Raw genomic sequence first — 14,666 nt, forward strand, 5'->3', positions numbered from 1 at the left:
CCCTGGTGGCTCAAATGGTAAAGAATCAGCCTGCAATGAGGGAGACCTGGTTTCCATCTCTGAGTTGGGAATATCCCCTGGAGGAGGTCATGGCAACCCACTCCAGTATTCTTGCCTGGAGAAGCCCCATGGACAGAGGAGCCTGAGGGCTACAGTCCATAGTGTCGCAAAGAGTCAGGCATGAAGACAGACTAAGCACAGCACAATACCACTGTTCTACGTGGCAGACTCCAAATGTATCTCACTGAGGTTCATTTCTATTCCCCCCCTCTTTTTTGGGGGTGGGGAGAAAGCCAGGCAGGAACTTGGGGTGGGGAAGATGTGGGATCTTAGTTCTCCTGCCCCCTTCACTAGAAGCTCCCAGTCTTAAACCCTGGACCGCCTAGGAAGTCTGACTGAGGTTCATTTTAAAACGTTCAACTAAAGATGCTTTCATGGTCCACACAGAATCTATCAAATGGTCTCCAAAAGCTCAGGATTCTTCCACCAAAAAAATTCAAAAATCAACACATACTGCATCACCCAGCCTCCTAGCAATCCTGCAAACTGCCTGAAGGAAGTGCTCCAGGAAGAGAGGTGAAAACCTAAAACTTGATCTTAGAGCAAAAGACTGAACATAACCTCATTTTTTTATCGGGAGTGCGCGCTTGAATGGAGCCACAAGGAGCTGACCAAATGCATTCGAAAACAAAGTGAAGTCGCTCAGTCGTGTCCAACTCTTTGCGACTATATGTAGCCTACCAGGTTCCTCCATCCATGGGATTTTCCAGACAAGAATATTAGAGTGGGTTGCCATTTCCTTCTCCAGGAATTGTATTCGAGGCAGAACTAAAGTCTCCTTCGCATTTGGTGCGTGAGGTTTCTGGGGTAGGGGGTGGTGAAGAGTATCAATACCTCGACCATTCTAAGAAAGCAAGAAATGTTGACAGTCTAAAGGAGTCTCTCAAAGTCAGGTCCGCAGAACTCCTAAACCAAAACGATCTTTAACAAGGCAGGATTCCGGGTACTAATCCATAGCTCCAGAATTCCAGTCTTTTGGGGCGGGAGGAGGTCAAGGAACCTGCATTTTGGCAAACATCTCCATCTCCACTGCATGCTAAGTCTGCAAATCACAGACTCAACTACGGTGGTGACGGTGGGGCTGATGGGCAGGAAGAACCAAGAGCTTCTCAGCGGGAAGAAGTGACAGGACTGATCTGGCATCTCTCAATTACTTTCTCTATCCCCAGCTCCGCCGCCGCCAACAGACGCATTCGGGTCAGGTTCGCCCCTTACTCATCTCCCTTCAAGGTGAAGAATCTGCCAGGAGAGAAGGCGCGCTCGGCCCAGCTAGGCTATGCGTGCTTCCGAGGCGTGCGAGGGCTCCGCCGCCCCTTCCCTCTCCGGGGATCTCTGGAGTAGCCCCCCACCCCGGCCTCGGCACAGAGGAATCGGCGAGTTTCCCGGGGGGCCGACCTAGAGCAGGCCGCACTCGCTACATACACCCCCACTCCATCCCCGCTCCCTACGCCCCTTCCCCAACTCACCAGAGGAAGGGCTCGCCACTCAGGGAGCTCGCCTCTCTCCGCCCCGGCCCCACGTGCGCGCGCTCGCGTGTGCTGCCCCGGAAGTGCTCGCGGCGCAAGGCCGGAAGTGCGCAGGCAGTGCTCGCGGCGGCGGCGACGGCGGCGGGAGGTTCGGTTGTCGCCCGTTGGCCGCGCGGCGCCGCGATCGGCGGCCGCCATTGCAGGTCAGGCCGCGGGCAGGGAGCGCGGGAGGCCGCGGGGAGCGAGGGCTGAGCCGGGGATGGGGCGGCGAGGGTGCGAGGGAGCGGGAAGCTAGGAAGCTGGGGCCGGGCGGGGCGCGCGGCTCGAGGAGAAGAATGGCGAGCTGAGGGGCGGGGAGCGGCGGGCGGGGGAGGGGAGGCCGGGAAGGGGGAAGGGAGCGGGGAGGGCCGCGCAGAGGTGGGGGCGGCCCAGAGGCGCCCTCGCGGTAGGAGAGCTGGGAATTGCGGAGTCGGGAGGCGGAGGGAAGGGAGCGAGCAGGGCGGAGCGGGAGAAGGGCGGAAAGAGTGGCCGAGCGCGGGCGGAGGACGGAGAAGGGGGCGGCGCGGGCCGGAACCTCGAGGTATGTGCGGGAAGGGGCTCATACCCAGCACGCGATGGGTGGGGAGGGAACCCAGCACGCGATGCTTGCGAGAGTGGGGGAGACCTGGAACCCAGGAAGTAGCGGGAACATCAGAAAGGGTCTAAGCGGAGGGTAGGACTGTGAGTTCTTTGGAGGGGACATTTTTAAATCTTGGGGGGAAGAGGCTGCTGGGAGCGGTAGTTGGGAGGGTGGCTGGAAGGAAGAGACTGTCTGGAGAGTGATCCAGCTTCTTTTGTGGGTGGAGTGAGAGACTGGAGAAGAGTGGGGTGGAGTCGGGTTCTGGAGAAGGGAAATACTTAAGAATTGGGGGACATAGGGAGCGATTTGGAAGATGAGGGTGGTAGAGGAATAACGTTTAGAGCGATCTTTAGGAGGGTGAACGGTTTGGAAAGACCATTCTGGGGTTGGAGGGTGGAGTTTAAAATAGTTTCCTTGGGAGGTAGAAGAAAGGCTTAAACAGCTTGGTAAGAGGTCCTAGAGAAAGTCGCGGGGGTCATGCGGCGGGGGGTGGGCAAGAGAGGGGAAGCGGACAGAGAAGTCCCAGAAAGTGGGAGGGCCTACAAATAGGAAGTGCTTGTAGCTCAATTTCAAGGGAGAGGAGGAAGGGGTCGGGGAGATGGTGAAGATGGGGCTGGTGGGAGGGAAATGCAGTATAGAGGGAGACCTCAAGCAGAGCTAGACAGGAAGGGACTTTGGGCAAGAGAGGGGCTCAGGGCAGTAAAAGGAGGAAGGGTAGATGGGGCCGCAGAGTAGCAGAAGATGGAGAAAACTGGAGTAACTCAGAACGACTGAAGCCATCTTTTCTACCTATTGTCTACGAATACCAGTAATTGATTCCCTCCATCATGGGAATCTTAAAACGTGATGGGAAAGTCCCACATGTATGCATAGTGTCCACACACGTTTTTGAACACACTGTTCACTAATGAAAAGTTCGGAAGCATTCAGTTCCACCTACCCTCCATGGCCCCTTTTCGGAGGAGAGCAGGCTTTTCATTTAGAAATTGGATTTTAGCACTTAATAAGTCTGTCAAGAGACAAGGTCTTCCCATGAAACTTTGATTATCCCCATCAGTCACAAAACCACAATAACACTGCTAATAAAAGTAATCTGTATCCAGTTGTATATAAAAGTTCATGAATTGTTCATTTTCTGGAAAGGCACACAGAGAAATAGCTACCATGCTTAGATAAGAAAACCTTCCAGAACTTAATCCCTGAAGCAGCTTGGTAAACCCTGACTGCCCATGTTTGAATTGTTCTCCCATTGTGTAAACTTGATTTTATTCTTACAACGTGCTGCTTTCATAGGATGTTTTACTCCACTGTAAAGATTAAAATAATAATTAGAGTAGTTTAAAGTCATTCTATTGGACATGTACTAAGAAAATGCCATGTTCCTCCAGGTAATCAATAGCTTGACCCTAAGTTTTACCATATGTTAGGCACATGCTAAGGACTTTACATTCATAACTTCATTTAATAAAACCTTTTTGAGATAGGTTCTTTTTTATGCTCAGTTTATTGGTGGAGAAACTGTAACAAGATTACGTTACCTCCATCATACATAGGCTAGAAAGATGGTAGAATCACAGAAGGCAGGTCTGACACTGAATTCTCACTAAATCCCTGAACACAGAATAGTCCTTGGGACCAAATAAGGACTCAATAAATGCTAATTGTTGGCCCAGCAATTTGGAAATATTTTGTCATATTTAATTTTTTTTAATAAAAATGATGAATTAAAAAAGTGAAAGTCTTTATTCCCCTTTTTTTAAAAAGAAAAAAATTGAAAGGGCCTAATGAGAACAATTTTTAAAAGACTGTTTAGCTCTAATAAAGTTTAATTCTGTGTAGTTAGGTTAAACCATTGAGTCAGAGCCCGTTGTTCCTATAAAAGCTGCATGTTCTGTTTAACGCTGTACATACCAAACTTTCTGCTACATCTTATTTCAGGAGCTGTTACCATTACTAAGGATCCTTGCTCACTGCTGTTCTCTGTTACACGCTTAGTAATATTAACAAACAATTCAGAAACCAATGGATAAAAAATTTTGTAGATTAGATGAATCAGTGAGAAAGAATGCTCTGTTCTTTTGACTTACTTTGTCTAACATAAAAAAACAGGTTTGGGCTATAATTTTGAATCCTGGAGCTGACCTTGAGTACATCTCTAGGGATTTCAGAAACTTAGGCCTCATCAATTGGATATGATGAAAAGCAGGCTTACTTGATTTCAGCTGCCTACCCCACAGATGTCATAGTGGCAGTATGTAAGATTTTCCTCATAGGTGGTTTATTTGCCATCCTGTGGTAGATGCTGTGAGAAAGGCAGTGTTTATAAAGCAAGTTCCTCTGTAGACATCAGGCATGACAGAGGGGGTTGCTATGTGAGAGGACCGCAGGAAAGGATGGATTGTGGGAAAGTTAAGGTCATATTCCTCACCAGCCACTCTCAAGTATTTGACCAGTTACTTAACCTTTAGCTTCTCTAAGCTTGTTTCCTCATTGTAAAAAGGGAGTGACACACAGTGCCTGTATCATAGGATTGTTATCAGGATGAAAAAAAATCCAGGTAAATGTTCAGAGAGGTTTAGCTATGTAAGAAATGAAGCTTTCTGTATTAAAAAGATAATGCTTTACCTGGACTTTTCTTCCTAATTAAAAAACTGTGGTGGCACTTTGATTTTTCAGGTTTTTAATAACTTTAATAGTAACTGACTTCAAAATGCAGTTAAGATATATCCCAGATTTGGTCTGGTTTCAGACAAACCTTTTGAGTTTCGATTAGGGCTCCCATTGTGAGTATGTGTTTGTTTTGAGAAGAAGGGATTCCTTTGCTACTCTGTAGTTTGTTCAGGTCTCTTGAAGTCATCTGGACTACTATCTTGAGAAACAACAGTGTTTCAGCTTTACTTGCAACCTCCAAAATAACTCCCAAGTCTTAAGACTGGGAATGATCTGAGGTAACCTCAGATATTTCTAAAAAAATTTTAGATACTATTTCCAGAAATCTTGAAACCCCCCTAAAAAGACAGTTTGTTTTTGTCTTTCCATAAAGGAAAAAAATAGGAGTTAAAATGTACACAATACTTTTTAAAAAGTTTGTTTTACATAGCTAAAGTCATTTGACTAATGAGTATTACGTATTTATTTAGCCATGTAACAGCCTCAAAAACTTAGGTAGAAAAAAATTTCCCCTTTTATAAGAGGGGATAGGGAATCAACATAATTCATTGCAGGGAGAAGGTGTTTGGTTTTTTTTATACCTTCCATCTCCAAGTCCAAACTGTAGTCGTGGCCTTTGAGACTCCACTCTGAAATACATTGAATTTAAACATATTTTTGAAAAGTGAGATCATAAAATTCTTCCCGGCTCTACAGGAACTTGGAATTATTATTCTTAACCAAAGACAGTTGATCCTATCTAACTCTGGAATTAAACTTAAGGCTGTTGAGAGAGAGGTGCTAGGCAGTCTTTTCCATTGACTTTTAGTTTCGTGATTTGATATGGTACATTGGTCAGACTGTGCCTTCAGATATCGCTCTTGATAACAGCTGCAGTTTCTACACAAGCAGTACCTTAGAACAGACACTTAAAAGTTGCTTTGGTTATTTGTAAATGTTGGAATGAGTTGAGACTGAAGACTTAGAAATCTCTTTGTTTTACAGAAATTTTTCATTATAATGTTACTTGTTACCAACAGGATTTGACTTGTATTTTACTTCACCTCTTTGTTTTCCTACTGACTTGCTCTGCCTGCTCTCAACGGGATGGGGACAGATTGGACTGCATGTTCTCTTGGTTTTTTTAGTTATCTCCACACTGGGTGAAATGCACCTCCATTAGGTGTGTTATTAGTGAAGTGCCCGGGTAAACATACCTAGTTTTAAGAACAGCTGTTCAGAGCATGGAGCAAGAAAAAGAATAATCTGATTCAGCCAATAGGATATTTTAAGGTGCTAAAGAATTTTAAAATTCAAAGGGATGCGTTCCCCTGCATTATTTATTAATACTAACTTGGTACATGCACCCCCATGTACATAAGTACAGCCATATTAGTCCAAAGGTTCCTATGAGCTAGACTCTTGCAAGCTGGGTGTGAACTTCATTTGTCATCACATCTCCAGCCTCATTAGGTCTAAAGTGTTTAGGTCACAGGGCTCTTGTTTTTAGGAGAATTGCTAGCTGTCTGCCTGTATCAATAGGTGTGCTCAGGCAGGGCCTTCTGCATAAGTGGACAGAGAGCTGTGTGGGCTTGTTGAAGCATTAGCAACAAGTATGGAGGTGCAGCTACTCTGACCCAGCTACCAGGCATCTGTTTTACTTTATCCACTTCGACCACTTTTTTCTGGTTTTTGTTTTTATTTATTTAGCTTGTTTGGCTACACCTCGCAGCTTGTGGGCTCTTAGTTCTCTGACCTGGGTCCATGGCAGTGAAAGCCCTAAGTAGGCCACTATTTTGAATTCTTGTTCTGGCAGGAGACTGTCCAGGAAATAGGGAATGCACCGAAAATATTTCTATTAATATTAATACATCCCCTTTTTCTAAACAGTCCATACATTCCTACCTCAAAGTCAGAGGTCTTAAAGATTAATCTCCTTCCCTGCCGTGATTTTCCTAAAATGTGTCTCTGTGTGAACACTTCATTGCTTCTCTGAAACTACTTGTATTTTACTATCACTTGCACTTATCAAGGAAAATCCCTGTATCATCAGTCTTCAAAAGTTTATTTAACAAATGAGTGTTGTAAAGCAGTTATCAGTCGAAAAATAAATACAATTTTTAAAACTCATTTACAAGAACTCTTTCTCGATCTACATGCATTTATTAACCCTTAGAAACTTCACAGCTTCAGTTTCAGTTATTGAACCTTTTTTCATTTATGGCTAAAATGTACCTACCATGCTCTTAAGTTTTATAGTTATAATGTGGAAATGTTGATTTACTTATCCTTTGAAAAATTAGCTATATGTTAGTCTTTTAAAGCAGTTCCACGTGCCTTATAATATTTGGTCTTCATAATAGTTAAATGAAGCCGACAGTCTAGGTTTTAGCCCCACAGTGACTTGTGTATGATGAGTGTCCACACTTCAGGCTGGAACCTGAACTTAGGGCTTCTAATTTTAAATTGTTAGTCTTTCTCCTTCAAGAGACCTTGGGAGAATATTAAAAGTGCTTTGGTTGGTCTGTTGATGGTGGAGGTAGGCCCTTCTTACCTGTCAGACCTTTGTTCGCCTGAGACAGTGTATTACCTGTGGTCAAGGGGTACCTTGGCAGTGCTGCAGAAGGTCTGGCTTATTCAAGCATGCCTTCTTGATTTAGCTCTTGCTAAATGCATGTAAGCAGTGCCTGCCTGATGCTTTCATGCCTTTTTGTTCTCACTTGGTCTTCTCTTTGGTTGAGAGGTATTGATTACAAGTGTGAAGTCAGATAGCCTACGTTTTTACACTGGCTCTGCTACCTGCTGTGTGTGTACCACATATAAGCAAGAGTATATCCCTTAGTAACTTTTATCTGCAAAATACGGGTAAGTCCCTGTCTCACAGTAGTTGAATGAGATACCACCTGTAATATATATGCAGAGCATCTGATTCATAGTAAAAATTGAATAAAAATACTAGCTGCTATTTATATTTGAAGTCCAGTAATTGACCTGCCTCATGATTCTAAAGTGTGTTTGGTGCTCAAGAATAAGAGGTTCTGCTGTCTTACAGGGCTGCTGGCAGTATATTGATACTTTTCCCTAGAGATCCAAAACAAAGATTGACATGTCAATAAGGAAACCTGTTTAAGGAGATGTTTGCTAATTGTGAGCACAATTATAATACCTATTAACTTGTTCTACATTTGGTAAACACTGATCTGATAACCTTGCACTGCTACTGCTAAGTCACTTCAGTCGTGTCCGACTGTGTGATCCCATAGATGGAAGCCCACCAGGCTCCCCCATCCCTGGGATTCTCCAGGCAAGAACACTGGAGTGGGTTGCCATTTCCTTCTCCAGTGTGTGAAAGTGGAAAGTGAAAGTGAAGTCGCTCAGTCGTGTCCGACCCTTAGCAACCCCACGGACTGCAGCCTACCAGGCTCCTCCATCCATGGGATTTTCTAGGCAATAGTACTGGAGTGGCTTGCCATTGCCTTCTCTGAACCTTGCACTAGGCTTCATCTATTCATTGGAAAGATTTGTACAGAAGTCATAGTTTAGATCCCCCATCCCTTCAGTCCCCCCATTAATCTACCTTTCTTAGGAAGACAGTATAAGAAACCAGTTTCAGGCAAAAATGTCCCATTTTAACTCATTCTTGTAGAGTACTGCAAACTTGCCACCAGGTGGGGCTATTGTATAAAATGAAAGATTAAGCATCAGGGTTGTTTTAGTGTCTAAATGAAAGATGGGCATTGTGTTTGATGAGAATCACATTAGAAATAAGCTTTACCATTCACTAAAGTCTGAAGGACCTTTTTCGTTCTCTCAGCTTTTAGTTCAGAGAGATCCTTTGAATATTAAAATGGAAGATAACCAAAGTGGCAGACATCCACTTACACCATCGCCAAAGGATAAAGTAAAATCTAAAAGAATTCCTTAGTTTTTTAGACATACACAGAATGGAAAATACAATGCCCCTGAGAAAGGCAAGTTAGCATACTGACGAGAGGCTGGGCTCTGCAGTATATGTCTTGGGTTCAAATCTTGGCTGGTTGACTAGTAGCTATGTGACCTTGAACACAACTGTGGTACCTATTAACTTTCCACACTGTAGTTGACCCTTGGTGATCTGAAGCAATTCTCTATGTATAATACCAGTTTAAAAAATGTACATGCTATGGAGTTGTTAGGGGAATGAAATTAAACGTGTCAAGGACTGATGCTAAAGCTGAAACTCCAATACTTTGGCCACCTCATGCAACGAGTTGACTCACTGGAAAAGACTCTGATGTTAGGAGGCATTGGGGGTGGGAGGAGATGGGGACGACAGAGAATGAGATGGCTGGATGGCATCACCGACTCGATGGACGTGAGTTTGAGTGAACTTCGGGAGTTGGTGATGGACAGGGAGGCCTGGCGTGCTGTGATTCATGGGGTTGCAAAGAGTCGGACACGACTGAGCGACTAAACGGAACTGAACTGAAAGCATTTAGAAAGTGCCTGGCACACAGTATTAGTTATGATTATCCTAAAAAATATATTTTTCCTCTACAGCTTCTTTTCCGTTGCTTTTTAAAGACATAAAGCTCATGGTGCAGATTGTTATTTCCAGGTGAGTAAATTTTGAGAGTTTTAATTTAGCTTGAATGATCAAGTCAATATAGGTTTGAAATTTCCCTGGAAGAATTGGGGTCCTCACATGCATCCGGCACAAATCCCAGCCTTTCAGTTTTGAGTTCAGTGCTTGGCACTGCCCACTTTCCCAAGAACTTGTGCTCAACAAGGAGTTCCCTTGGGCCTTGAATGGTGGTGTAGGACACTATGATTCATCCTTCACCCCTCCAAAATAGTGTAACCGCCAGCCCTTTGCTTGCAGTGCTGGGGCTGGAGGCCTGGCAGAATGGGTGCTGATGGAACTACAGGGGGAGATCGAGGCTCGCCACAGCACTGGATTAGCTGGAAACCTCCTGGGAGACCTACATTACACCACTGAGGTGAGGGGACTTTTCTTTCCCTGACTAATGCCTCAGGAAAGCAAGCTACACCAAGGTGGTGCTCCCAGGACCCACAGTGAGGACTGCCCTCAGGTTTGTTATGGAGGGTCTAGCCAAGCCCCACTTGTTCTCCCCCCTATCCCCAACCTCTACAGTAGTAGGGTAATTTAGCTTTGGGGAGTCTGGAAAGGTCACAGTTCCAAAAGTAGAAATTCTCTTACCTGGGGCCGGAAAGAGTAAAAAGGATATGAGGGTGGGCTGTCCATTGTGACTTCTCAGCAGTGGTAGAGGGAGTGGAGGTGCCAACATCATCTCCTAAGAGCATCTCTGGATGGCACCTGAATATTATGACTTCGCTCTGAACCTCAGGCATCTCATTCTTGTTCTGCCAAAGGGAATCCCTGTGCTGATCGTGGGGCATCATATCCTGTATGGGAAAATCATCCACCTGGAGAAACCTTTTGCCGTCCTTGTTAAACACACTCCCGGGGAGCAGGATTGTGATGAACTTGGCTGTGAGAGTGGCACCCGTTACCTGGTGACAGCACTCATCAAAAACAAGATCCTTTTCAAAACTCGCCCCAAGCCCATCATCACCAACGTCCCCAAGAAAGTATGAAAGAACCTCGGATTTTCCCTCGAGAGCGGCCAACTCCTTGGACTCGTGCCCCCCTGCCACCTCGAGGACGGCTGGACGGTTCCCTGGGACCCCAGGGGGGTCCTGTTCTAAACACAGGCCACCCACTGGGTGTGAACTCAGATCCCTTCCTTATGGCAAGCAGTTCTCTTGGTGGAAATTTGGCCCCGTTTCCAAGGAACCCCTCTCCTTTTCCCACTTCATCAGGCTCACTGGCTTCAAATCCAGCACCTTTCCCTGCTGGTGCTCGTGACCCAGGCCTGGCTTCTTTCCCAAGAGGGATGAACCCCACTAGCACAGGTGCAGTTTCTTTCCCAAGGCCAGGTGGTCTCTTGGGCCCAAGCCCAGGGTCAACTCTGAATCCTAGGGCAGGGGCTCTTCCAGGCCCAGGGCCTCTGTCTAACCCAAGGCTAGGGGGTCTCCCAGGGCCAGGGCCAGTGTCCAACCCAAGGCCAAGTGGTCTTCTGGGAACAGGTCCTGACCCCAGAAGTAGCGGCCCCTTGGGCCCTGGATCTGGACCCAGCCTGAGAGCAGGTATCCTGTTGACTTCTGGAAATGGTCCTCCCAATCCTAGACCTGTTGGCCTGGGCCCTGGACCGAGTCCCAATCTGAGGTCAGGCTTTGTAGGTACAAACCCTGCCCCGAGGTCAAGTATGTTTCCAGGTCCCGGCCTTGGGCCCAACCCAAGATCAAGTGGCCTGGGCCCAGGCCTTGGGCCTAATCCAAGGGCAGGTGGCCTGGGCCCAGGCCCTAATCTGGATGCCAGAGCAGGTGGCCTCTTGGGCACAGGATCTGGTCTTAACTTAAGAATGGCTGGGCCTCAAGGCCTAGATCTTGCTCCCATTCTAAGAGCAGCAGGTCTTTTAGGAGCAAATTCCGCTTCTTTCTCACAGGCTTCTGGAAACATGGGCACAAGCCCATCTTCCATGGCCAGACTTCCTGGCCCCATAGGCCCAAATTCAGGGCCTGGCTCTCGGGGAATTGGCCTTCCAGGGCCAAATCCATCTCCCCTGTCAAGGGCTCCTGGCCCCGTTGGCCCTAATTCAGCTCATTTTGCAAGGCCTGCTGGCCCTATGGGAGTAAATGCTAATTCCTTTCCAAGGGGGACAGGTTCAGGGGGGTTGAACCCAGCTGCCTTCTCTCAGTCTTCTAACACATTGGCTTCAAACCCAATTAACTTCCAGAGGTCTGCTGGCCTCCAGGGTTCAAGTCCAGCAGTTTTCCCAAGAGCCTCTGGGCCATTAGGCCCCAACCCAGCTAACTTCCCAAGGGCCACTGGCTTACAGGGTCCAAGTCCAGCTACCTTCCCCAGGTCTACTGGCCCGTTAGGCCCTGGTCAGGTTACCTTCCCCAGGCCAGCTCCAGGGCCCCTAGGCTCTTCACCAGCAGGCCCTGTGGGTATCAACCCAACTCCTTTTGCAAGGCCAACTGGGACCCTGGGTGTAAACCCAGCTTCCTTTCCAAGAATGAATGGCCCCGTGAGCAAGACTTTGGTTCCGTTTCCTAGAGTGGGGAGCCTCCCTGGCACAAACCCAGCTGCTTTCCCCAGACCAGGGGGTCCAATGGCTGCAATGTACCCAAATGGAATGTTACCCCCTTAAACACCATTTTCTCTCCAGGACCACCTTGGTTTCCAGGCACTGTGGTTCTGGGCAGGTGAAGGAGTAGATATGGAACTACAATCTGAAGTACATACCTGGGGCTTAAGTTCAAATGAGCCTTTTTCCCCACTCTGCGACTTTCGTGACTGAAGGAACTGTTAACTGTGGGATGTGGACTTTGGCAGGTGGGAATGATCCCACCTTGAGAGAAGGAATCTCCAGCCTTCAGGAGCCTGCTGTGCTTTTGTCCCACAGCTTTCTGCCCCTTGTTTCTTACTAGTTTCTTGAATTGTTCTTGTGGACCTTTCCTCAGGGATACATTGGCCTGCAGGTCCCAATTCATACATAGTCCTCTGCTCACTACTGGAGAATGAGCTCACTGCTCTCTAGAAATGTTGCGTTGGTGAAAGGACCATGCTTCTGCAACACTGACCTGGTCATCCTGTACTACCATACCTTCTTCCCCTGGGGTCTTGAACACAGAACAGGGAAGTGCAGCCACTTCACAGAGCCACCAAATACTGCATCCGCTTTACTGACTGGGTCTGCAGCTTCCTTCTCCTGGGACTTAGAGGAAGCCAGAACCAAGGCTCCACTGCTCATCCAACTCCCTCTCCACTGGTACTCCCAATCAAAGAACCTCAAGATTAAACTGATGTGGATGGGATTATGGGAATTGGGGTGGGGGGTGGGGGGAGAAAGGGGAGAAATCACTGTGCTTTGTTCAGCCTGATGTGAAAGGATGGTTGGTGTTTTTCCCGCATTGTATCTTTTCTTACTGTTTCTTTAATAAATGAGGACGAGAGGGCTGTTGATTTCACTCCCTTTTTATTACCTGTTCCACAGGGAAGGAAGTTTACCCACTGCTTTTCATTGTTTGAGCTTGCCCACAATCCTCCATGACCTCTCAGATAATATACTTTCATTCAAGGAGGAAGCAAGCTTTGGTTTTTAGCCTTAACTGGTTAGCTAGAGCTAACTCATTGGCTTAGTAATTTCTCCAAAGACCCTATGCATCCTCTACAGTAAAAACTAAGCCACCACAGGTGTGCAGTTACTAAGTAGGCCTACTGTATTCCCCAGGTCCAGAGGCAGCTTTGACAACTTACCTGCTTCTGAGTTCCATTGGAATTACCTTGATGAAACTAGTTCTGCCTCAAATACCCATCTTGGAACTGAATCAAAGAGCTTTCATTAGTTCAAAGAGGGAAGGAGAAGTTCAGAGATACCAGCCTTAAGTGAGATTCTTTATTTTGACAAATAAGTGCAGTATAAAAAATTTCACCAGAAAGTAAAAAAAAAAAAAAAGTAAAAATAAATATGTTTACAAATTGTAGAAATAATACAAAAGAGGGTTAAAATTCTCATTGAGGAAAAAACAAAACGTGTCCAATTGTATAAAGGCTCTTCCCTTGCAAGAAACGGGAATAAAGCTGAAGACCCAGTTTGGTTTCACTGCTGAAAAATGTACAAAATAACTTAGAAAAACCAGTCGAGGTCAAACGTTGTGAGCCCACTTACTTGTACCTGCCTGCTCGACCTGGGGAAAGTTGATAATCTCTTAAGTGCAAGGCAGAGCTGAGAGTAGGACTGCCTAGAGTTCTCCATTTGGGAGTCCATCCCACGTTAACCTTCAAGTAAAAGCTGAAGAAAAACAAGCCCTTAGTGAAGTCTTGAGCTTTGCAGTTGGCTGACCGGATTTCCTCCATTGTAGTGCTCAAAATAGTTTACTTCTTGGCCAGCAAAAACACGGAAGAGCCCGGAACAACTGCCTTTAGCAAATGCCTGCTGCCTCCTCCTAGCTTTCATGGATTAGACCTGAAGTCAACCAACAGTCTTCTCAGAAACTCGAGGCCTGTGCGATGCAGCAGTGTTGGCGCACCTGGAAAGCCCATGAGTTGGCAGGCGATGAAGGAAAGCACCAGGGTTTGCCAGTCTGGCTCAGAGTGCACCTAGTTCCTTTGTGGGCAGCACCTGGGCACAGTAGAGGCTTGCCCCTCAACTACTCTCCACCTTGGTGCTGGTTCTGACAGGTCAGCAGGCCCTCTGGAGTGGACCTTTGGAGAGAGAGCACACTGGAGCAAGCAACCCCTAAGTCGAAGGCTTAGTATCCCAGGTTTTAAACCCAAGAGCTCAGAGCAGTCTTGTAGATTGCAAATCTGTAGAAAACTGCCTTCCCTCACACCGTCTCCAAAAAAGCAGAGGAAAATCAAACATCCTCAAGAGGCGTGAGAGAAGACAAGAACCTTAGAATTTAGATAGCAGTTCTATCCCCTTGTTTGGTTTCTGGACAGGAGCAAGCAAGTGCAGTAGTGACTATCCACAACTTGGCTGTAAGAATTCCCTGGAGAAGCCACTGAGGAGAACGGACAGTCTCAACGATGACCAGCGTGGACTAAGGGCTCATTCAGGGAATGCTGAAAAGCTTTCCATTAGAGGTGATTGTCAAGAACTATAGCCTGCGTGTCAGGTGTGCTCTCCAGCTGCCAAGGAGCCTATCCAGGCAGTTCCAGGCTGCAGCCAGTTTGGTCAGAGCCTCCTAATAGTCTTCCCCCCACCTGCCGATGGCAGGCTGGCCTACTGCAGAGGGCCGATGAGAGCCCTAGGCTCTGTCTCACTCGCCACCTTGAAAAACTTAACTCAGTGAGGAGGCGG

At 46.7% G+C, this 14,666-nt stretch overlaps 3 protein-coding genes across 4 annotated transcripts in view; 2 read left to right on the plus strand and 1 right to left on the minus strand.

Moving 5' to 3' along the window:
• Positions 1-1,656, minus strand: part of UTP4 (UTP4 small subunit processome component) — a 29,429-nt gene extending 27,773 nt beyond the window's left edge. The window contains exon 1 of one of the 2 annotated variants that reach the window (XM_055412444.2): positions 1,527-1,656. The gene's annotated coding sequence lies outside the window, so the exon portion shown is untranslated. The remainder of the gene's footprint in view (positions 1-1,526) is intronic. The other variant, XM_055412445.2, reaches the window with a different exon arrangement.
• CHTF8 (chromosome transmission fidelity factor 8) lies at positions 1,618-10,392 on the plus strand. Its single transcript, XM_055412454.2, has 4 exons — positions 1,618-1,729; positions 9,334-9,391; positions 9,656-9,773; positions 10,168-10,392. The coding sequence occupies exons 2-4, from the start codon at positions 9,369-9,371 to the stop codon at positions 10,390-10,392; spliced, it is 366 nt and encodes a 121-aa protein (XP_055268429.1). The 5' UTR covers positions 1,618-1,729; positions 9,334-9,368.
• Positions 10,389-12,824, plus strand: DERPC (DERPC proline and glycine rich nuclear protein). Its single transcript, XM_088830663.1, has one exon. The coding sequence runs from the start codon at positions 10,389-10,391 to the stop codon at positions 12,009-12,011; it is 1,623 nt and encodes a 540-aa protein (XP_088686789.1). The 3' UTR covers positions 12,012-12,824.
• Positions 12,825-14,666: the final 1,842 nt, after the last annotated feature.

This window comes from Moschus berezovskii, chromosome 22 (assembly GCF_049115385.1).
Source record: "Moschus berezovskii isolate FMDL1 chromosome 22, NW_MosBer_1.0, whole genome shotgun sequence".
Lineage (NCBI taxonomy): Eukaryota > Metazoa > Chordata > Mammalia > Artiodactyla > Moschidae > Moschus > Moschus berezovskii.

Coding starts and splice junctions, on each gene's coding strand:
- CHTF8 (XM_055412454.2), top strand. CDS start 9,369: ATGGTGCAGATTGTTATTTCCAG. Junction 9,392..9,655: donor GTGCAGATTGTTATTTCCAG/GTGAGTAAATTT, acceptor CTTTGCTTGCAG/TGCTGGGGCTGGAGGCCTGG. Junction 9,774..10,167: donor ACCTACATTACACCACTGAG/GTGAGGGGACTT, acceptor GTTCTGCCAAAG/GGAATCCCTGTGCTGATCGT.
- DERPC (XM_088830663.1), top strand. CDS start 10,389: ATGAAAGAACCTCGGATTTTCCCTCGAGAGCGGCCAACTCCTTGGACT.